The sequence below is a fragment of the Cherax quadricarinatus genome, chromosome 10 (genome assembly GCF_038502225.1).
Source record: "Cherax quadricarinatus isolate ZL_2023a chromosome 10, ASM3850222v1, whole genome shotgun sequence".
NCBI lineage: Eukaryota > Metazoa > Arthropoda > Malacostraca > Decapoda > Parastacidae > Cherax > Cherax quadricarinatus.
In genome coordinates, this window is record NC_091301.1 from 14,170,905 (window position 1) to 14,195,432 (window position 24,528).

Genomic DNA, 24,528 nt, shown 5'->3' on the forward strand with positions numbered 1-24,528 from the left:
TGCTGACCTAGCAGGATTTCAAGCGCCCCCTCGCCCATGGGCACTTCTCAGTCAGTCTAGTCAAGGGGCAGAGAGAGGCAGGTTCGGCTGTGGCGCCCTTCCACATACTTCAGTTACAATATACGTACTTCCAGCCTACGTGAGTATTTTTACCCAATCCACGTGTTCGAACCCCCACATGATACACACACACACACACACACACACACACACACACACACACACACACACACACAAGGAGATAGAAACGAGGCACTAAACTACAGACCTGTGTCTCTGACATGTATAGTATGCAAAGTTCTGGAGAAGATTATCAGGAGAGTGGTGGAACACCTGGAACGGAACAAGATTATAAATGAAAACCAGCATGGATTCATGGAAGGCAAATCCTGTGTCACAAACCTGGAATTTTATGACAAGGCAACAGAAGTAAGACACGAGAGAGAGGGGTGGGTTGATTGCATTTTCCTGGACTGCAGGAAGGCCTTTGACACAGTTCCTCACAAGAGTTTAGTGCAGAAGCTGGAGGATCAGGCGCATATAACAGGGAGGGCACTGCAATGGATCAGGGAATACCTGACAGGGAGGCAACAACGAGTCATGGTACGAGAAAAGGTATCACAGTGGGCGCCTGTGACGAGCGGGGTCCCACAAGGGTCAGTTCTAGGACCAGTGCTATTTTTGATATATGTGAATGACATGATGGATGGGATAGACTGAAGTGTCCCTATTCGCAGATGATGTGAAGTTGATGAGAAGAATTATATCGGATGAGGATGAGGCAGGACTGCAAAGAGACCTGGACAGGCTGGACACATGGTCCAGAAACTGGCTTCTCGAATTCAACCTTGCCAAATGCAGTCATGAAGATTGGGGAAGGGCAAATAAGACCGCAGACAGAGTATAGGCTAGGTGGACAAAGACTACAGTCCTCACTCAAGGAGAAAGATCTTGGGGTGACCATAACACCGAGCACGTCACCGGAGGCACACATCAACCAGATAACTGATGCAGCTTACGGGGGGCGCCTGGCAAACCTAAGAATAGCGTTCAGATACCTTAAGGAATCGTTCAAGACACTGTACACTGTACGTTAGGCCCATACTGGAGTATGCAGCACCAGTCTGCAACCCACACCTGGTCAAACACGTCAAGAAGTTAGAGAAAGTACAAAGGTTTGCTACAAGGCTAGTTCCAGAGCTTAGGGGAGTGTCGTACGATGAAAGGTTGAGGGAAATCGGACTGATGACACTGGAGGACAGAAGGGTCAGGGGAGATATGATAACGACATACAAGATACTACGGGGAATAGACAAGGTGGACAGAGACAGGATGTTCCAGATAGGGGACTCAGAAACAAGGGGTCACAATTGGAAGCTGAAGACTCAGACGAGTCACAGGGATGTTAGGAAGTATTTCTTCAGTCATAGAGTCGTCAGGAAGTGGAATAGCCTAGCAAGTGACATAGTGGAGGCAGGAACCATACATAGTTTTAAGAAGAGGTATGACAAAGCTCAGGAAGCAGAGAGAGAGAGGACCTAGTAGCGATCAGTGAAGAGGCAGGGCCAGGAGCTGAGTCTCGACCCCTGCAACCACAATTAGGTGAGTACACACACACACACACACACACACACACACACCTAGTAGCGACCAGTGAAGAGGCGGGGCCAGGAGCTTGGACTCGATCCCTGCAACTTCAACTAGGTGAGTACAACTAGGTGAGTACACACACACGAGCTATTAAATCTCTGCACCAAATTCACCTTAAACCAGCAAATATTAGAACCTACAAGACTAGAAAATACGCTGCACCACATCTTCACTAACAACGACGATCTGATACGTAATATAACGGTATCAAAGACAATACGCTCAGATCACAGCATAATAGAGGTACAGACATGTATGCACAGGGTTCCTGACCAGCAAAATGTGATCAGTCATGAGGGTATCTTCACAAAATTCAACTTCAGTAACAAAAACATACAGTGGGAACAAATCAACCATGTCCTAAATGAAACAAGCTGGGAAGATATCCTAACCAACATGGATCCGAACCTTTGCCTACAAAAAATTAACTGTTGTTCTTGAGGTCTGGTCAAGGCACATTCCATTAAAAAAAAAAGGAAAGAGAAAATGTAAACTAGAAAGAGAAAGACTCCCTTTACAGACGAAGGCGAAGAATCACAGAGCTGCTGAGAGGGGCCAATGTATGTGAAATACAAAGGGAGGCATTGATCAGAGAAATAGCAAATATGAACTTAAGGTGAAGGAATCTTACAGGAGACAAGAATCTCAGAAAGAACTAAAAGCCATAAAGGAAATTGAAAAAAAAAAGTACTTCTTCTCTTATGCCAAATCTAAGTGAAAAACAACATCTAGTATTGGGCCCCTGCTTAGACGAGATGAGACATATTCAAAAGACAGCCAAGAAATGAGTGAGATACAAAAGTCTCAATACGACTTGGTGTTCAGCGAGCCGTTACCCAGACTAAAGGTCGACAGTCGAAATGAATTCTTTATGAACGAGATCCAAAATTTGGTCATCTCAAAAATCTCTGATATTATCCTAACACCACAAGACTGAAAAGGCAATAAATGACATGCCCATGCACTCTGCTCCAGACCCAGACTCGTGGAACTCAAGTGTTCATCAAGAACTATGGAGGGAGCATGGACACGGGTCATCCCACGCTCACTAAAAACAAGAGACATAGCCCCACTCTACAAAGGCGGCAGTAAAGCAATAGCAAAGAACTACAGACCGATAGCACTAACATCCCATATCATAAAAATCTTTGAAAGGGTTCTAAGAAGCAAGATCGCCAACCACCTAGATACCCATCAATTACACAACCCAGGGCAACATTGGTTTAGAGCAGGTCACTCCTGCCTGTCGCAGCTACTGAACCACTATGACAAGGTCCTGGATGCTATAGAGGATAATCAAAATGCGAATGTGTGCAGACTTTGCAAAAGCCTTCGACAAGTATGACCACAGTGTAATAGTGCACAAAATGCGTGATAAAGGAATAACAGGAAAAGTTGGTAGATGGATCTGTAACTTCCTAACAAATAAAACACAGAGTAATAGTAAACAGTAAAGTCCGAGGCAGCTACGATGAAAAGCTGTTCCACAAGGCACAGTACTCGCTCCCATCCTATTCCTCATCCTCATATCTGACATAGGCAGTGATGTAAGCTATAGATAGCTCCTTGTCATCCTTTGCGGATGACACCCGAATTGCTATGCCAGCGTCCTTCATCGAAGACACCGCAAAACTCCAAGCGGACATCAACCAAATCTTCAAATGGGCCACTCAAAACAATATGAAGTTCAGTGAAAAGAAATTTCAACTACTAAGATATGGAAAACTTGAGGAAATTAAAACTGTATCAAGGTATACAACAAATTCTAACCATACAATAAAGCAAAAAAGTATGTGAAGGACCTTGGAGTGATAATGTCAGAGGATCCCGTCTTCAAAGACCACAACATTGTATCTACTGCATCTGCTATTAAAGTGATAGGATGAATTATGAGAACCTTCAAAACTAGGGACGCCAAGCCCATGATGATTCTCTTCAAATCACTTGTTCTCTCGAGGCTGGAATACTGCTGTACACTAACTTCCCCCTTCAAGGCAGGCGAAATTGCTGACCTGGAGAGTGTACAAAGAACTTTCACGGCACATAAGTACGATAAGGCACCTAAATTACTGGGAACGGTTGAAGTCCCTTGATTTGCATTCCCTGGTACGCAGGCGAGAGAGATACGTGATAATATACACTTGGAAAATCCTAGAGGGATTAGTACCAAACTTGCACACGAAAATCACTTCCTATGAAAGCAAAAGACTCCGCAGGAGATGCAACATTTCCCCAGTGAAAAGCAGGGGTGCCGCGAGTACACTGAGAGATACAATAAGTGTCAGGGGCCCAAGACTGCTCAGCTGCCTCCCAGCATACATAAGGGGGATTACTAATAAACTCCTGGTTGTCTTCAAGAAGGCACTGGACAGACACCTTTAATTAATTAAGTCAATACCTGACCAGCCGGGCTGTGGTTTGTACGTCAGTTTGCGCGCGGCCAGCAGTAACAGCCTGGTTGATCAGACCCTGATCCACCACGAGGCCTGGTCTCAGACCGAGCCGCGGGGGCGTTGACCCCCGAAACCCTCTCCAGGTATACCCTCCGTACCTCCCTCTTGTTTATTTCGCCTCTACCCCAATGGAAATAAGTCACTGACTTTTTTTTTTTTGGTTATCCCAGGTTTTCTACACATATGTTGCTACGTATAAGCTATGTAACTGTATATGTGTATACCTGAATAAACTTACTTATTTACTTACTTTGTATACAATCCCTCTTCCGTTTCGTACCATACCTCTATTGTCACTCTCTTCCCCATTTTTCCTCCCACCCCTCCCTAGTTCTGCTTCCTGCGCTTCCATCCTTTCTTTTTTCCTTTCCTCCCATCCTTCCCTCTAGAACAATAATACGAAAAGAACTTCAACTGAATTTTATGGACTTAAGGCTCAGGGAGATTGACACCAGTGAGTCCATCTATCATCATTCTATCATGCAGGAGGAGCCACATGTCTATGGTGCATCCAACAAAATAAGCAGACTCTTGGTTGTCACTACTGCCCGGCTCCGGCTGGGTTACAAGTATCTTTGGCAGGTTAAATCACCACCACCAGATGTAGACCAAACGGAATGTAAACTTTGCCAGATGGGCTATTGTCACACCCTGCGTCATTATGTACTGGAGTGCAATAAAATTAATGAATTTAGAAACAACTCACTCAGAAGTGTTCAAGAAATGGCTAAGTATTTTATCCACAGTGGTATATTACAGACCATTCTGGAGAAATACCCTGACTTTGCTAGCTGTAAGTAAAGCATTACCACATATGTGTGTGTGTGTGTGTGTGTGTGTGTGTGTGTGTGTGTGTGTGTGTGTGTGTGTGTGTGTGTGTGTGTGTGTGTGTGTGTGTGTGTGTGCACTCACCTAGTTGAGATTGCAGGGGTCGAGTCCAAGCTCTTGTGTGTGTTTGTGTGTGTTTGTGTGTGTGTTTGTGTGTGCGTGTGTATGAGTGTGTGTGTGTGTGTGTGTGTGTGTGTGTGTGTACTCACCTATTTGTGGTTGCAGGGGTCGAGTCCTAGCTCCTGTGTGTGTGTGTGTGTGTGTGTATGAGTGTGTGTGTGTGTATGAGTTTGTGTATGTGTGTGTGTGTGTGTGTGTGTGTGTGTGTGTGTGTGTGTGTGTGTGTGTGTGTGTGTGTGTGTGTGACTCAACAATCAATATTTGCACCAATAACTCACTACAGTTGTGACCGGGTGTGGAAGTGTGAATTGCTCATTACTCTAAAATTTGTTCATGATTGTAGCCATGTATAAACGCAAGTAACCATTCTTACAGTATTCATTACCTTTGTAACTTGTGAGTTCATTACCTTGTACCTAGTTCAGCCATCAAAACTTTGGGGCCCAGTCCCTGGACCCATTGTGTACCTCTATAATCTGTTAATACCTTTGTAACTTGTCATGATTGTGACTAGACCTACCTGGAGTTCATTACCTTTGTAAATTGTGAATTCATTACCTCTGTAACTTGCTCAGCCATCAAAACTTTGAGGCCCAGTCCCTGGACCCATTATGTACCTCTGTAATCTTTTGACTACCGCCCACAGGATGGGTATGGGGTGCATAATAAACATATTAAACTAACTAAACCTTCCCTCCCATCCTTCCCTCTCTCCCACCTCTGGTGGGTAGGGGTTTTGGGGAATGGGGTGTGGGGGTGGTTAGGGTTATTGGGAATAGGGTTAAGGTGGTGGTGGTGGTTGTAGTAGCGGCAGAGATAGACGTCGGTCACTAAAATCCTCATGATGCAATTTTTTTTTCCCTGACTAATCCGTTCAAGGTGGAAGGGAGGGTGCCATGATGCTGGAGTTACATTTCCCTTCCTTACATCAAAAATTATACCTTTTCAGGCGCAGTATGGCACGTAGATGTTCAGCGCTTCCCCATAAAAATAATTATAGCGAAGCGAGGTACTCGTTTAAACTTTAAAAAGTGTGTAGTAAGGTACCCTTGATTAGTTGTTGACTGAGACAAGCAGGATTGTGAGCCACCCTGAGTCCTACACGTGTATATTCGGAAAAAAATAAATATATCTAAACATAGCTACCTAAATTTGGCAGCTTTGGTAAGTGTGGTGCGTGAGACGTTTATGGAAGAGCTGTAAGTTTTATTTGCTGTGTGGTAATGGATGTGTCTGGCAAGATGTAGAAATGTGTGACAGTTGAAACGAGTGACCGAAGGCAACTGCAGGAGGGACAGACCTGTACTCAGCATCTTAGTGATATCGTGGTGGAAGACCTCAGCTCTTAGTATAGTCTGCGACGTGCTGTACTCTGATCCACCCTGTGGTATTGTATATATATTCTCCACTTAAGTAGTGTATGTGGCGGGGAGGGACCGGGTTTGATTCCTGGCGGGGTGGAAACATTTCGACACGTTTCCTTATACCGGTTGTCCTGTTCACCTAGCAAGTAGGTACCTGGGTGTTAGTCGACGGGTGTGGGTCGCATCCTGGGGGACAAGATTGAGGACCCTAGTGGAAATAAGACAAACAGATCCTCGATGACCCACTGACTTTTTTGGGTTATCCTGGGTGGCTAACCCTCCTGGGTTAAAAATCCGAACAAAATCTTATCTTAACGAAGTGTACGGTGCTCCCTTCAAGGGGGATGCTGGTAAAGGTTTCATTATCCAAGGAGTTGAGGCTATCTTTTCATTCCTGGGATCATTTTGCTCATGTCCCAGGAATGATGATAATAATAATCTGGGTGTTGCCATAGTTACAGATGACGAACGTTCATCAGGAGGAGGAAGTGGTGGAGAGTATGTCGTGTGTGGTGTGTGAAGAGCCCTTTGACCCTGAGGTGCACCAGCCCGTGGCCCTCCCTACCTGTGGCCACACTTTCTGCAGGATGTGTCTCGTCAACCTCCAAGAACGCAACCCTACTCTCGTCTGTCCCACCTGCAGGTATGATCTGAAATGAACAGGGATTGTCATTATAGTTGTGACATTGCCTTGTCATATCTATTTTGGATCATCTGAATGGAGTGTATATCAACTTTCATATTTCATTTCATTCCTTTGGTTTACCACTCCGGTCAGTCTGCTGTAAAGAATTTTTTTCTTTTATGCTTGTGGCTCATTTGCTTGCTAATTGGCAGTTTTTTTTTTTTTTTTGCTCTTTTAAGTATTTTATCCACTTTTCCTCGTGTCTCTTTCCTGTATATTATTTTTTTTTTTTTTTGCAAAACTGCAGTAAAACAGTAGTTTAAACCTTTCACTGTCCAGACCCCCTAAATAAATATTGCTTTCAGTGTCCACATTTAAAAAAATTCTTGCTGAAATGGTAGAGACATTTTTTTTAAGGCAATGACACCAAAAATGCGAAATTTTATGGAAAACTCCGTTCTCTCGATTGAGCACGAAAAATCGCCCATATAACTATTGGAACTACCCTTCAAAGTGCACAGAAGTTGGTAATTTGGTCAATTTTACACAAAAAAATAAAAATAGTTAAAATAAACAACGTATGCCTTTCAGGCACTAAAATAACATTTCCTTTGTTAATTAATAATGTCTCCAGGCCTCTCCTATATTACAATTACCTTCCATTTTGAATGTATTATCACAAAAAAAAAATAAAAGATTTTCTCTGTTTCTCAGATAATAAAATGTAATCAGGAATAATGTAATCAGACCTATTAAAAACCCATAAAACAGACTGGGGGGGGGGGATGTAGAGGGGCCTCAGGAAAATCTGCAAAAATTAAATATTTATGCTACTTTGAGCCTAATTTCAATCTACTCTGGTCTTGAAACCAACCAACGTTATCTCTGTTTCAGTAGTATATCTTCCATTCCATCAAATAATAACAAGAAACTGCCAGTTTAACCATAAAAATCGTCCTAGAAAACATTACAAAGTCACTATTTTAAATCAAACACAAGGTCATAGTTTTGCTTTTTCCATCATGCACTGGGTTGAGTAGGATTTTTTTATTCATTTTATCTCTAGGCCACAGTTTACTGCTCACAGCTTATCTGAGGGAGCTGTGCTCAAAAAATGACGGCCACTCAAAGGTTAAGTGATCTCTGTACCTTTTTTTTTTTTAAATGTTGGTACAATACACACCCTCTTCCATTTGTTCACCAGTTTACCCAGGATGTGCAGTTAACAGCAAAGGCAGCTGATGGTAGTAGTGGTAGAGGGTTATGATAGTCATAACAGAATTGGTATATGTAGAACCATTGGTATACGGCTCTCTTGAGTGGCAATGGAGTAACAATACTAGTTTGGTAGAGGTACTGTTGTAGCCGATGCCTTCCATGCAGTCCATCTCCTGTAAATTCCATGCCATTTTTTTCAATGTGGTATAGCATATTTTCCCCTGTTTTTATGTTGGCTGTTGCCAAAGGGAATAGAGGATGGGGAGAGCCTTCTGCTTTTCTATCCTTGACTTGTACACCTAAATAATATTCACTAGTCCTTAATCTGCATAGAAGTAGATAGTACTTCTCAGCATGTAGTCTTGGTGAACACTTTTAAGTCCTCTGCCTGTACTATTATAATCTGCAGTGAAATAAAAACAAAAATGAATAGATAACTATATTCTCCTGCATATTCTTGTCTGGCCCTATTGTTTTTTTTCTTGTTACCATGCAGTGTGTAGTAACTTATGTTCTTCCTTCAAAGTTTATTCTCTGTGAGGATTACAATGCTGAATTTACAGAATTTGGTTATTGTGTGGTTTACATGTAGTAAAATAATGATTACAGAGTGTACCACTAGAACACCTAGCATGGCTAGGCATTTCGGGCAGACTTAGTTTAAATCTTAATTTTAAAATATTACAAATTATGAGGTAAGTTGGTATTATGGCTAAGTGACTAAATACTAGTTTGTGAGTTTAGCAATGTGAATGCTTTTGTTTTGGCACAGTACATAGTTTCAGTATTGGAGTATCACAGGATTCATTATTTTAAGATTGAGATTAATATTTCTGTTTATAGTCAAATGGGTGAGTGAGTGTAAGTGTGAACCACCAGGTGGTATTCGTGTAGTTAGTTGACAGGGTGTATCAGGGAGATAAGATGTTTTCTAATGGTAGTTTTGAAGGTGATGAATGTGTCTGCAGTTCTAGAGTTCTCAGGTAGGGTGTTCCAGATTTTAGGGCCTTTGACATACATTGAATTTTTGTAAAGGTTTAGTCGGACACGGGGAATGTCGTAGAGATGTTTGTGTCTGGTGTTATACCTGTGGGTTCTGTCACAGCTATCAAGAAAGCGTTTTAGGTCAAGGTTGATATTGGAGTTTAAGGTCCTGTAGATGTAGATTGCACAGTGGTAAGTGTGGATGTACTGAACAGGGAGTAAGTTTAGATCTATGAAGAGTGGGGGGTGTGTTGCCAGGGATGGGATTTAGTGATTATTCTTACTGCAGCTTTTTGTTGGGTTATTATTGGCTTTAGGTGTGTTGCTGCAGTTGATCCCCAAGCACAAATAGCATAGGTGAGGTATGGATAAATAAGTGAGTGGTATAGTGTGAGAAGGGCATTTTGCGGCACGTAGTATCGTATCTTGGAGAGGATCCCAACCGTTTTGGATACTTTTTTGGTTATGTGTTGGATATGGGTGCTGAAATTCAGGTTGTTGTCAAGGTATAGGCCTAGGAATTTGCCCTCATTATGTCTGGTAATTAGAGTGTTGTCGATCTTAATGTTAATTTGTGCATCTCCTGCTCTGCTACCGAACATAATATAGTAGGTTTTGTCAGTGTTAAGCGTAAGTTTATTGACTGTCATCCAAGTCGATATTTTGATCAGCTCCTCGTTAACAATGGTGTTGAGGGTGGCAAGATTAGGGTGAGAGATGACATAAGTCGTGTCGTCAGCAAAGAGAATGGGTTTCAGGTGTTGGGATACGTTTGGAAGATCATTGATGTATATGAGGAAGAGCAGGGGACCAAGGACACTTCCCTGCAGAACTCCAGTATCAAGTGGCCGTATTGTTGATGCTGTGTCTTTAATGGTGACATACTGATACCTATTAGTAAGGTAAGATTTGAAATAAGCAAGCGCATGGCCTCGTATACCGTAATGGTCAAGTTTGTGGAGTAGGATGTCGTGGTCTATTGTGTCAAAAGCTTTTCTTAGGTCAATAAAAATTCCTAGTGGATATTCCTTATTTTCCAATGCTGTGTAAAGCAGATCTAGCATTTTTGATTGCATCATTAGTGCTTTTATTTTTCCTGAATCCAAATTGGCAGGGGTTGAGTATGTTTTGTGTCGTTATAAATGAATATAGTCTCCTGTGCACGAGTTTCTCAAAGATTTTGGATAGCAATGGTAAGTTTGATATTGGCCTATAGTTGTTTAAGTCTGTAGGGTCACCACCTTTATGTATTGGTGTAACCCTTGCCATCTTGAGTAGTTTCGGGAAGGTGCTAGTTTCTAGTGACTCGTTAAAAAGCAATGAAATAGCATGCGAAAGGACATGGGCCGCTCGCTTGTACAGTAATGGTGGGACATGAGACAGATTCCCTGAGTTATTTTTAAGTGACTTTATAACTCGGTGACTTCCGTGGGCTCAGTTGGTGCAAGATAGAAGGAATTTGGGAAATTCCCATCTAGGTAGTCCCCGGCATGGGCATTGGTATGTGGGATTTTATTGGCGAGATTAGATCCTATGGTTGAGATGAAGTCGTTTATCTTGTTAGCTGTGTCAGTGGGATGTAGTGGTGTTTCATTAGGTTTAGTTAGGACAATATTCTTGTTTTTTTTTCAGTTTGTGGGTCCCTAGAATCTGAGAGTGTTTTCCAGGTCTTTTTTATATCTCCTTTAGTGTCTGTGAATCTACTGGAGTAGTATAGTTGTTTGGCTTTTTTTATTACTTTGGTGAGAACTGATGAATAGTGTTTAAGAATATCTTTGTGTATTAAGCCCTGTCTATATTGCTTTTCATATTGGTGTTTCTTGTCAGTGGATTTCAGAATGGTGCTGGTTAGCCATGGGCAACCTTATTGATTATTTCATTATCCTAAACTTCGTAACAGAAAGTGATGAGATTGAAGTGGCATGGTGTACATTTTGAGTATGCAGTGCTAGCATGTGCAGTAGAGGCAGGTGGTTTATGAAAGGGTGAGTGCAGGCAGGATGTGATCCTTTCAGCAATATATAATGTCAAAAAAAATCTTGAAACCTGTTTTCATTTCTGTCTAGTTCTTCTTATTCCAGCTTTTTTTCAACTCTCCTTTATCACAAATGGGCATGTACTATCCTGCCATATTTTGTTATTAATTGAAGGAACTAGTATCACCCCCTGCCAAACTTGGCAATTATATCTTGTTGTAATTGCACATAAGTGTTGCCCATGATGCTATGTATTCTATGGGTCTTCAGTTTATTTTGTTCTTTGCAGTAATTTTTTTTGTTTTGTTTTTCAACAAGTCGGCCGTCTCCCACCGAGGCATTAATATGTGTATTTATTATTTTATGAATAAACTTGTATCTGTTTTTAACTTCATATTAATGCTATGCATTAAACCCATAAATATAAAAAATAAAACCATGTTAATTTTAAGCATAGTATAGGTTAAGTTTTGCCCAAAATGCAGTGCATCCTATGGGCCTTCAGGTTACTGTATGTTTTATTCAGTACGTAATTTTGAAATAAAGATTTGTATTTGTGCTTCATTCAAACTCAAATTCAAATTCATATATTTATTTCCTTGTAAAGCTTACAATGTGTGGTTTATATGTTAAAAAAATTTTAATTACAAAGAAGGCTAAGTACAAAGATAGCCACTATCATGCCAAGGGATGTTACTTGGTCAGTCGTGGCTGCCATTTAGATGGGTGAATCTTATTTAAGAGAACCTTGACAAGTCACTGCCTCTGTATATCCAGACCCATATCTGAATGTAATATTTTCTTCGTAATGCTTCAGGCAACCACATGCAGGAGAGGATGCATCATGTCTGCCCACCAACTTTTTAGTGTTGAATCTCCTGCCAGACATTTCAGAGGTCAGTGTACTCTTTCAAAAGTCACATTCCTACTTAAGTAAAACATTGGACATTAACACCATATACTAGCTGAGGAGTGTTGGTACCGCCAGTGATGAAGGGTGTCTATTGCCATCTAATGGCATGTCTGTCTGTGATACCCACAGAAAAATAAATAGAGGTCTATGTTTCTGTATTGATGCTCTAACCCAATGGTCAGCGAACTTTTTTGTGTATTACCCCAAAACAAATTCATGTACAGTGAAATTACCCACTAGACTTAAAATTATTTGTTTGAAAAAATATAACTTTCATAATTTGCATTGCTTATTAAAGAGTTTCATCTTTACCCCATTTGGGTAATTTACCCCTGTTCCCTGACCTCTGACTTCTAACCCAACCAAAATTATATGATGTCTAGTGTGTTGATGTTTCAAACTAACTAGTAAATGTTATCCAGGGTTGTTAATGATGTCTACCTTGTTATGAACAAGGTAATATAGTACTGACAGATATATAAAAAAAAATCACTTGTGTACTGTGAGGTAATTTTGTTAAGGAAATGTTTCACCCAATGGGGTTTATCACTCCAGTACAGAGATACAAAAAGCAGGGAAATATATGGTAGCATGGAAATCAGTTGTAGTGTCGCTGGGGTGCATATTGGCTAATGATGTCACCTGATAGCTTTGTATTGATCTCTCAAATGCTGGGTTCATGTAAAATTGCTAAATTCACAGAAATTGTATTTACCAAACTTAGTGAACCCCCATTCATATTGCTAATGCCATAAATCAGCTTAATGACTTCTCGGCTATAGGGACTAAACTTTCCAGCAAAATCACAAACTTTCTCATGGCAGAGGTAACCTCAACAATGAATGCACTAAAAAACATAGCAGGTAATAAAGTGAGTATACAGTACCACCATTTATGTATAAGAAAGCTGCCCATGTTCTATCTCCAGTCATTGTAACCCTGTTAATAAATCTCTTGAAACCAAAACTTTCCCCTAAGAATAGAGATTACAATACAAATAAAATGGAACAAGATATGTACCAATTATATATGGGAGTTGAAGGAAGGTTACAAGAACAGGGAGAGAATTGGATGAAAGCTGGTTTTGTTTACTGTAACGTATTGCTGTCTTTATTACATTGAAAGATGAAGTGCTTTTTAACAATAGCTCTTAATCGATTGGTAGATAGGGAACCTTTTGATGCTTCAGGCAGGGAGGTCCAGATCTTAGGGCCTTTTATGTACATTGGGCTTTTACACAGGTTAAGTAGGACTCAGGGGATGTCAAAGAAGTTTTTGTGTCTTGTGTTATCCCTGTGTATTCTGCTGCAGCTATCAAGGAAAAGGTTTCAGAGAAGGGATTATATTCGAATTGATTGTCCTATATCCATACCAGGCACAGTAATATAAATGCATATTGTGTATATTAAGTAAGTTCAAGCTTTTGAAGAGTGGAGGAGTATGTTGTCTGGCACTGGAATGGGTAACTGTCCACACAGCTGTATTTTTTGTTGAGCTACTGCTGGTTTTAGATGATTTGATGATATAGATCCCCAGGCACAGATACCATAGGTGAGGTAAGGATAATTTAGAGAGTAGTACAATGTAAGTAGTGCTGTTTGATGTACACAATAATGAATCTTAGAGAGGATGTCTACTGTTTTGGAGATCTTCTTAGTTTGTGCTGGATATGGGTACTAAATTTCAAGTTCCAGTCAAGGTGTAGACCTGAGAATCTACCTTTCAGTGTATCTTAGTCCATGGTGTGGTATGTATGCTCCAGTATGTCATGTAACTTGTCTGACCTTCCTGAATGGCTTTATCCTTAGGAAAACAGTTGATTACTTAACAAGAATTAATGTTTTCTAGTAAAGAATAAACTCTACATTCTTTCCTTTGACTTCTGAGATTTAACCCTTAAGAAAATAGGAAGTAAATTATTACTGTGTATGTTTTGCCTACACTGTTGTCCTACATATGTCTGTAATTATGGAATATAATGATTATAGGTCAGGTAAGATAATTTTATTTTGCAAGTAGATTCATTTGAATTATAATAGGTCTAGATTTAAGTAGTTATTATGTACTATGATTAATCTGCCTGAAATGCTGTGGCATGATAGTGGCTTTCTTTGTACTTAGCAAACCAATATTATAATTGCACATTGTAACCTTTATAAAGAAATAAAATCATCATCATTATTAACAGTAAATTTTTTTTTCAATGAGCCTGCTGTATCCCACCAAGGCAGGGTGATGTTAAAAGAGAAACAAAAGTTTTTCTTTACTAAAATAGTTTTTCTTTACTTAAAAAAAATAGATTTTCTTTTTAAATTTAGTAATTTATATAGGAGAAGGGGTTATTAACCCCTTGCTGTTGGCATTTTGTTGCCTCTTATGACACGCATGGCTTATGGAGGAAGAATTCTGTTCCACTTCCCCATGGGGACTAACAGTAAATCATCTTTCAACAAACTGGCCATTTCCCACTTAGGCAGGGTGGCCCAAAAAGAAACATGAAAGTTTCTCTTTTAAATTTTAGTAGTGTATACAGGAGAAAGGGTTACTAGCCATTTGCTCTCAGCATTTTAGTTGCCTCTTACAACACTCATGGCTTTCAGAGGAAGAATTCTGTTCCACTCACCCATGGAGATAAGAGGGAATAAACAAGAACAAGAACTATTAAGAAAATAGAAGAAAACCTAGAGAAGTGTGTGTATATAGTATATGCTTGTACATGCATGTGTAGTGTGACCTAAGTGTAAGTAGAAGTAGCAAGATGTTCATGAAATCTTGCATGCTTGTGAGACAAAAAAAAACACCAGCAATCCTACCATCATGTAAAACAATTACAGGTTTCCGTTTTACATTCACTTGGCAGGACGGTAGTACCTCCCTGGGTGGTTGCTGTCTACCAACCTACTACCTAGAATTAACATTAAATATATATAAAAAGGAAAAGCTTTTAGTTATGCAGAGCATATCAGACAGAATATTGTAAGCAAGAGTTAGTTCAAGTTAGTTTATCATCTTTATTATGCACCCCATACCCATCCTGTGGGCAGTAGTCAGAAAAGATTACAGAGGTACATAATGGGTCCAGGGACTGGGCCCCAAAGTTTTGATAGCTGAACAAATTACAAAGTTTTGACAGTTGAACAAATTACAAAGGTAATGACCCATTCACACGTCTACACCGAATCAGAGGTACATAATGGGTCCAGGGACTGGGCTGCAAAGTTTTGGTAGCTGAATAAGTTACAAAGGCAATGAACCAGTCACACGTCCACACCTGATCACAGCTGCAATGAGTTATTAATGCAAATATTAGCTTTACAGCGAGCAAAGTCAAGGTATTCTTTCAGAATGGTTTGTGATATACCACTGTGGATAAAATGCTTTTACATATCAAAAGTAAGAGAACTGGGATTTCATTTGTCTGATATGCTATGCACAACTAAAAGCTTTTCCTTTTTGTATATACAGTATATATATTTACTGTTAACCTATTACAATTCAAAGTCATATATTTTTTTTTTCTTTTTTTTTTTTTTTTTTACAAGTCGGCCATCTCCCACCGAGGCAGGGTGACCCAAAAAGAAAGAAAATCCCCATAAAGAAAATACTTTCATCATCATTCAGCACTTTCACCTCACTCACATGTAATCACTGTTTTTGCAGAGGTGCTCAGAATACGACAGTTTAGAAGCATATACGTATAAAGATACACATCATATTCCTCTAAACTGCCAATATCCCAAACCCCTCCTTTAAAGTGCTGGCATTGTACTTCACATTTCCAGGACTCAAGTCTGGCTATATAAAAATAACCGGTTTCCCTGAATCCCTTCACTAAATATTACCCTGCTCGCACTCCAACAGCTCATCAGGTCCCAAATACCATTCGTCTCCATTCACTCCTATCTAACACGCTGTAAATCCAAGCCCCTCGCCCACAAAACCTCCTTTACCTCCTCCCTCCAACCTTTTCGAGGATGACCCCTACCCCGCCTTCCTTCCCCTACAGATTTATACGTTCTCCATGTCTTTCTACTTTGATCCATTCTCTCTAAATGACCAAACCACCTCAGCAACCCCTCTTCAGCCCTCTGACTAATACTTTTATTAACTCCAAACCTTCTCCTAATTTCCATACTCCGAATTTTCTGCATAATATTTACACCACACATTGCCCTTAGACAGGACATCTCCACCACCTCCAACCATCTCTTCGCTGCAGCATTTACAACCCAAGCTTCACACCCATATAAGAGTGTTGGTACCACTATACTTTCATTCATTCTCTTCTTTGCCTCCATAGATAACGCTTTTTGTCTCCACATATACCTCAACGCACCACTCACCTTTTTTCCCTCATCAATTCTATGATTAACCTCATCCTTCATAAATCCATCTGCTGACAGGTCAACTCCCAAATATCTGAAAACATTCACTTCTTCCATACTCCTCCTCTCCAATTTGATATCCAATTTTTCTTTATCTAAATCATTTGATACCCTCATCACCTTACTCTTTTCTATGTTCACTTTCAACTTTCTACCTTTACACTCCCAAACTCTTCCACTAACCTTTGCAATTTTTCTTTAGAATCTCCCATAAGCATAGTATCATCAGCAAAAAGTAACTGTGTCAATTCCCATTTTATATTTGATTCCCCATAATTTAATCCCACCCCTCTCCCGAAGACCCTAGCATTTACTTCTTTTACAACCCCATCTGTAAATATATTAAACAACCATGGTGACATTACACATCCCTGTCTAAGACCTACTTTTACCGGGAAGTTGTCTCCCTCTCTTCTACACACCCTAACTTGAGCCTCACTATCCTCATAAAAACTCTTTACAGCATTTAGTAACTTACTACCTATTCCATATATTTGCAACATCTGCCACATTGCTCCCCTATCCACTCTGTCATATGTCTTTTCTAAATCCATAAATGCAATGAAAACTTCCTGCCTTTATCTAAATACTGTTCACATATATGCTTCAATGTAAACACTTGATCTACACATCCCCTACCCACTCTAAAACCTCGTTGCTCATCCGCAATCCTACAGTCTGTCTTACCTCTAATTCTTTCAATAATAACCCTACCGTACACTTTTCCTGGTATACTCAGTAAAGTAATTCCTCTATAATTTTTACAGTCTCTTTTGTCCCCCTTCCCTTTATATAAAGGAACTATACATGCTCTCTGCCAATCCCTAGGTACCTTCCCCTCTTTCATACATTTATTAAACACAAATACCAACCACTCTAACATTATATATCCCCCTGGTTTTAACATTTCTGTCATGATTCCGTCAGTTCCAGCTGCTTTACCTCCTTTCATTCTACGTAATGCCTCATGCACCTCCCCCACACTCACATCCTGCTCTTCTTCACTCCTTAAAGATGGTATACTTCCCTGGCCAGTGCATGAAATTACCGCCTCCGTTTCTTCGTCAAAGTCATATTACTACTTAAGTAAACCATTGGACATTAACACCATACAATATACGCGTATTAAATATACTGTAATTCACATTTTCAGAGAGATGATGCTATACTTCAGAGTAAACTTCCTGACAGTCATGCTGACAAGATGAAGGAGAAAAAGGATGATGTATTTAAGAAGGATGACAAGTGTCTTGCTTCATTGGATGACAACCATTTAGATTGTAATGAGAAAGTGAATGAGAGCAGAAGCAGACCAGATGAAGCATGCTCTAGTAGAGAAGATAACCAGGAGAACAGCCTGAAGGAAGACTATAACGATAGACAGAAGAAGCAAGAGGGGAGACAAGATAATGTATCTGAGGATTGCCATTCCCAAATTTGTCACTCATCAAGAAGTGGCAGGGAACCAAACCAGTATATCTGGTACAAGGACTGGAGAATTTGGGTGCTATTTGTTGTGTTTATTATAATTATGGCATCTGTTGCAATTGGAGTGGCTCTTGGATGTGCTCCTAACATCCTTAATCGTAAGTTATGCCAGAAAGTTTCTCTTTTACAGCTTATAAGCTTTTATGATATTACATTACTGTAATGTACATTGTATTCATTGTGTCAGTCAGAATTCCATTACAATCTGTTTTACCCCATAGGTAGGACCAGCCATGGCTTCAGGGGGCAGTAGGGCAAAATCTGTAACTGTTGTTTACCGTCCGATTTTCTCCAGTTTTGGTACACAAGACAAAGTAGTTTCACTCATTGTTGAAAATATTTATCAAAAATATACCTCAAGCAACAACTGAGAAATGACTGATTTATTGAAAATGCCCTTGTGGCCAAACTTTCTTTTATATGGGACTACATAAGGTTGTTTGGACACTTGGTGCCGAGAGAACAATGCTTATACTAATTATCGTTGAGTCCTTTTCTCTAAATAAACTTATCTTTATTTCACAAAAAATAAAGTTTGTTAGTTCCTGGAATATTGCAAAAAAAATCTGCCCTTTACTCCCACATAACTCCCAAAGTATTTGGAATATTTCCAAAATTTGGTCAGCGAAAAATGGAGAAATCATTATTCTACAACTTTTGTGAGTATTATATTCCATTTAATTCAGTAATAAAGCGAGAAGCTTGGCCATTAGGTGAATAAGTTACTTCCGAGATATCGGCCGGGAGCGCCGGCCGGCCCGTCTAAAAAAAAACAAAAAAAAAATCGCGAAAATCGCGTTTGTTTGGGTGTATTTCTTAGTAAACTGATGTTCTAGTGCAGTTAGCCTCTTCAAAACACCGTTTTCTCTTACTCGCAGACTAAAGAATACGACCTGGAGAGGAGTAGCTCAATATTTATCAAAATATTCCCGATAATCTTTCGTCATATTATGGCCTATTTTATTCAGTCTAGAGTATATAACATGTTTGTATGTTATTTATAGTGTTTATTATATCATATTAGATCAATTCTGATAGAAAAATAAGCTGTAGAGTTGATATATAAGCTGATATAAGCGTAATAATGAGTGATTTCTCCTGGCGCGGCAACCCTTCCGCGCATCATATGATTAATGACTGTTGCTAAATCTAGGGATAAGCTCCGCCTTCAGTTTTATGATGCCAAGTAGTCAGTTATTATATTAGAAAGTATAATGCAAGAAAAAGCGATAAAAAACAAGGAAAAATTTCCAAAATATATATGGGCCGTGAGCAGACTCGCTACCAACATCGCCGTCACCATACCTGATATAAATGGCTATAATTTCTTGTAGAAACGTCGTAGAACATTCATTCTGGTACCATTGTGTTGCCAAAGAGTTGAGCTATTTTTCAGTATATATAACTCAATTTCCATATTTTTTCGATTTTTCGGTGAGCGCGCGCGGAAATTTGCCCTACTGCCCCCTTCAGCCATCCCAGCTTACCATCAACCTGCTTTCAGCATCTTGGTTGTAACTCCATACACTCTTCCTTACTTTTTTCCAGTTTTAGCTATCCTCATCACTTACTCCCTAAACACTGCTGGTTCTTCACTAGATCATCACTCACTCCTTTAACATACATTAAACATTTGCACTCCTTAATCAATACTCCCTCCCTTATTTGTCAGATAGTTACAAGAGAAGGATTCCAACCAGTTTTTATCACAAGTTCCAAAAGAAAAGAGGTAGAAAATGAAGATTGGTACAGGTCTGAGAAAGTTATTCCAAGAACATTCAATAAAGTAAAAATGTTGAGTGTATAATGAATGTAGATGTAAGAAAGTCAAAATTAGCTTATTAGCTTTATGTCTTGGTGCATATTCTTGAAACTATAAAAACTGTCTTGTATTTTATTGGATTTTATTCATATGGCATAAAGAACAAGACTTCAACACGTGAGACATAGCAAAACTGCATTTATCAAGTCTTAATGGGGTACCATAAAATAGGAAATTTTTAATATTTATTACTGGATTCTAAGGATTGAATTATACCATCCAGGTATTAAATTATTTGTATCATTGCTTATTAATAAACAGGAAAAATTACATATTTTTTATGCCTTTGTGCTCATCTTTCTTTCCACATAATTGTTGCTACGGTCACAGAAATGGGGTTCACATCTACTGGAGTTGCTAGGAAAAGCTATGCTTCCACATTAATGTCCTCCGCTGCCCGCAGTAACAATGGAACCATCCCTGCAGATAGCTGGGTAAGTTGCTATGTTTCCTCTTACTTGATAATGGTTCACTAAAATAACCTACACATCTACTACTACTTCCACTACCAGCATTACCTCTACCACTACTATTCCACTTCCTTCTCTCTTCCTCTCTTTGTCCTGTCCTTGTTCCCCCTCTCCTATATACTGGCTCTCTCACTCTCATGTATTAGTGTGACTTGTAAATGGTCCAAGTCAGACTGAAACATTATTATAAGCTTCTCTCTCCTGTGTGCAGGTTATTTGTGAGTTGTTCCAGTCATGGTATTGTGCCATTTTCCTCTTTTTGGTAATGGTTATCTGTCCCACTTGTCTTGGATCTCTTTGGGCACAACTGATTTAATTCACTGGCATCAATTATGCATATATATACAAACCAACTGCCCTTTTTTTTTTTTTTTTGACATTTTCACATTAAGAAGATAAAGTAAAAGTATATACCGTATGCTATATGAAATGCCCGAGTCTTTCTTTTGTACCACCCTTCTATATTTTTTTCTTCATGTATCCTTAATTGACCTAAATTAAGAGAGCTTTATTGTATACTGCTTATTCAGTTTAAGGCTATCCACTTTATTAGTGATAGTATTTACCCTCTTTTAAGGTTACTGTTTTCTTATGAAACTTATTCAGGGTTTCTCACTTATTTTCTTTGTTGTTTTACTTTTTTTTAAATTATACAGAAGAACAGGGTTAAGTCTGAATGAGCTGGGGCTGCGTGCACTTTAGTGTATGGAAGGCAAGTCATATTAAGAACTGTAATATAGTGTAATTTTTATTTAACAGCCCAATAGGGGAGAAAACTTTATTCATTAATGCTGATTGTTTGTTAAATCCACGATCATAAGAGTAATGGATAATTTTGGATTTAACAAATTGTCTACTAAACCAGAAATTAATTTGTCCAGTACACTGTATCAGTAATGGACAGTTCTAGATTTAAATCTTTGTCCATTAAATCCAAAACCAGTTTATGCCGTGGACCTTAAAATAACTTAGTTTTAGATTTATGGACTTTGTCCTTTGTTTGCAAATGTTTTCCAGTCACAGATTTTATCCCATAAATTTAGGTGTAGTGTATTGATATTGCAATTTGGAGGGTTATTTGAATTGTAATATTAGTGAACTTCTGGCAGTGCAGCTATTGAATGACTTATACTGAGTGTGTTTTTTTCTTCAGGTCACCTTAGTGGAAAACAGCCAGTGTGGTAAAAGCAACAATAGTAACATTTGACATGTATGTATAGCTTAATTATATTTGGGTTTTGTCATAATTCTAGCCATCATTCACTTATTTTCTCATTGTTTACAGGTCTCATGGCTACAGAATGCTGGTCACAAGGGTTTTAGTTCCAAGGCTAAGGCTCTCATAGCATTGGTTAGTGGACTGGTTGGAGCTGGGGTTGCAGCTGTGTTGTTTGGAGCTATGGTTAGCATATGTCTATTAGTACATCATTGTAGAACCAGGAAATACAAGGATCATTTGTTGGTTGATGATTTGCCACTAATGAGTGTTGAACACTGAAGTAACTCTAGGAAAAACAAGAAAAGCATCAGAAATGTAGAAAAACTGCATGTATAACTGGTGGGTAGCTAACTCTTTTACCTTTTCCGTATGCGAAATAACTGAATAAATTTCTGTTTGTTAATGACTAAGTGTAAGGAACTGCCATACATACTTACCTATGGGTATTTTATTTGTGCAGTTTTAGAAAATGGTATCCAAAGATATATGTTTTAGACAATAGTATCCAAAGATATTTGTTTTTTTTAACATGTTGGCTGTCTCCTACCAAGGCAGGGTGACCCAAAAAAATGAAAGAAACATTTTCACCATCATTCAACACTTTCACCATCATTCACACATAATCACTGTATTTGCAGAGGTGCTCAAATACGACAGTTTAGATGTCATTCCAAACAGCAAATATCCCAAACCCCTCCTTTAATTAAAGTGCAGGCATTGTACTTCCCACCTTCAGGACTCAAGTCTGGCTAACTGGTTTCCCTGAAACCCTTCACAAAATATTACCCTGCTCACACTACAACAGCTCATCAGGTCCCAAAAACCATTTGTCTCCATTCACTCTATCTAACATGCTCACACACATATATATGTATTTTAGAAAATGTTATCCAGAGGTATGTGTGGTGTGAATATTATGCAGAGAATTCATAGCTTGGAGATGAGAAGGAGGTGTGGGATTACTAAAAGTATAATCCAGAGCACTGAAGAGGGGTTATTGAGGTGGTTCAGACATTTAGAGAGGATGGAGAGCATATAAATCTGTAATGGAGGGAAGGTGAGCTAGAGGTCATCCTAGGAAAGGTTGGAGGAAGGGGGTAAAGGAGGTTTTCAATATGAGAGGCTTATAAATCCAGCAAGTGTGTTAGATAGGAATGAGTGAAGGCAAGTGGTTTTTATGACTTGACATGTTAGTGTGAGCAAGGTAACATTTTTGAAGGGATTCAGGGAAACCGGTTTGCTGGACTTGAGTCCTGGAGGTGGAAAGTACAGTGGCGGCACTCTGAAGGAGAGGTGGGGATACTTGCAGCTTTGAACTGTAGTATTGGTCCCCCTTTGGCAAGACAGTGATGGTGACAGTGTTTCTTCTTTTTTTGGGTCACCCTGCCTTAGTGGGAGATGGTCAATGTGTTAACCCTTAAACTGTCCAAACGTAGATCTACGTTTTTTCAACATTTGAAAGTATGTAAAAAACGTAGATTTTTTTTTTTTACATTTGAAAACGTGTAAAAAAAACTGATCTACGTTTTTTTTTTTTTTTTGTTATATTTGAAAATATGTAAAAAACCGAAGATCTACTTTTGGAGCACTACGAATGTGAACGTAAATCTGTTTGGACAGTTTAAGGGTTAAAAAAAATTGAATGTAAGTGATTTTCAATATTGAATTTTGGTAATTATTATGCTTGTTTGGGTAATGAAATTTTAAAATTACATAGTTTTAATCAAAATTTTATTTTCAAATTTTTGAGAATTCTGAATAATAATTATTGAAAATAAGAGTTATTACTATTATATATTGCAGTATTTACATAGGGTTTAATATATTTCAGTGCATTGTAATGGTAAAGAAAAGGTTAAACTCTTCATTATTTTGTCTTTGTATAAGTCAGATGTCAGAAGTAAATTATAACTGCGCAGTGATATAAATCAAATAGTATTCACATTGTGCATCTGCATTTAGCTTACCACTAACCATTACATAGTTGCTGAGACATTCTGTGATAGTTATATGGGTCACACTACAATTTGGGCTCCTACACATAATTTTATAACCAGTCTGCTCTTTCTTGGATGGGAGAATTGTCTTGATGCTGGTGAAGGGCTCTTGATCCAAGGATACTTCAAGGTTAGTGCCTTAATGCTGGTGAAGGGTTCTTAATTAAGGACATATTGAATATGTAAGTATTCTGGTTTGAATATCTCTTCCCCATATACAGGTACAAGATCGATTTTCCAGACCATTGGTTCCAAAGCCTTTCTGGATTACTGATTTTTCCACCTTTAGAGAGCACAGTATTCCATGGTCTTAGGGTTGGATAAGTGACGTACAGTTTGGTGGTTAATACACTGCTGCGGGAATTTCAAGTTCCTGCTTGTAAATTTGTATGGGTTCAGACCATCGCTGTCCAGAAAATCGATGTTTTACCTGTACTAGATGTGGCCAAGCCATGGCTTGCAACTCAGTGAAAAGACACAAATGCAGTGGTATTTTTTGTACAGTATTTCACCCCATATTAGGCTTTATCGTGTGTTTGGATGAAGAACTTATAAAACCCCATGTTGGGTACAGTGCTGTACAGATGCAGAACATAACTTAATTTGTGCCTATTTCACCAACTGTTTGCATCTTGCCATTGTTAAGTACAGGTTTATAGATATTTCTTGGTGCAAAAACAATTCTTTCTCCCATTACACCCATGCTTCTGACCATTTATGTTTTCATTATATTCTCTTTTGCTTCCATTTTCCTCTCACCATGTATTCTCTGAATCCTCTCTACTCAACTTACATTAAGAAAAGTTGAACAAAGTCTTGATTTTTCAGTGCTATGTATTGTTTATGAGGCGTGAAGATGTTATTAGATTAACATAATTTCCTTTTCCAGTGACTCCCTTTTATGTACTGTTATTGAAAAAGATCCATTTAATTGCTGTACATATTATCTTACAATACACTTTGGTTAGGGTACCTCATCAAGTCACACTTCCTAACCACACCAGGGTACTGTATAC

General features: G+C 39.0%; 1 protein-coding gene across 12 annotated transcripts in view; it reads left to right on the forward strand.

The window, feature by feature from the left end:
• Nucleotides 1–24,528, forward strand: part of LOC128687963 (uncharacterized) — a 100,490-nt gene that overhangs the window by 15,160 nt on the left and 60,802 nt on the right. For 7 of the 12 annotated variants that reach the window (XR_008406926.2, XR_008406924.2, XR_011391816.1 and 4 more), the window contains exons 2-6: nucleotides 6,871–7,058; nucleotides 12,036–12,114; nucleotides 17,670–18,102; nucleotides 20,157–20,260; nucleotides 21,582–21,854. Coding sequence is in view for 5 of the 12 variants with exons in the window: in XM_053775605.2 (XP_053631580.1) it covers nucleotides 6,877–7,058; nucleotides 12,036–12,114; nucleotides 17,670–18,102; nucleotides 20,157–20,260; nucleotides 21,582–21,794 (1,011 nt within the window). In the remaining 7 variants the exon portion in view is untranslated. Of the gene's footprint in view, nucleotides 1–6,340; nucleotides 6,439–6,870; nucleotides 7,059–12,035; nucleotides 12,115–17,669; nucleotides 18,103–20,156; nucleotides 20,261–21,581; nucleotides 23,063–24,528 lie in introns of those variants that run through there. The other 5 variants (XM_053775605.2, XM_070083652.1, XM_070083651.1 and 2 more) reach the window with 4 other exon arrangements.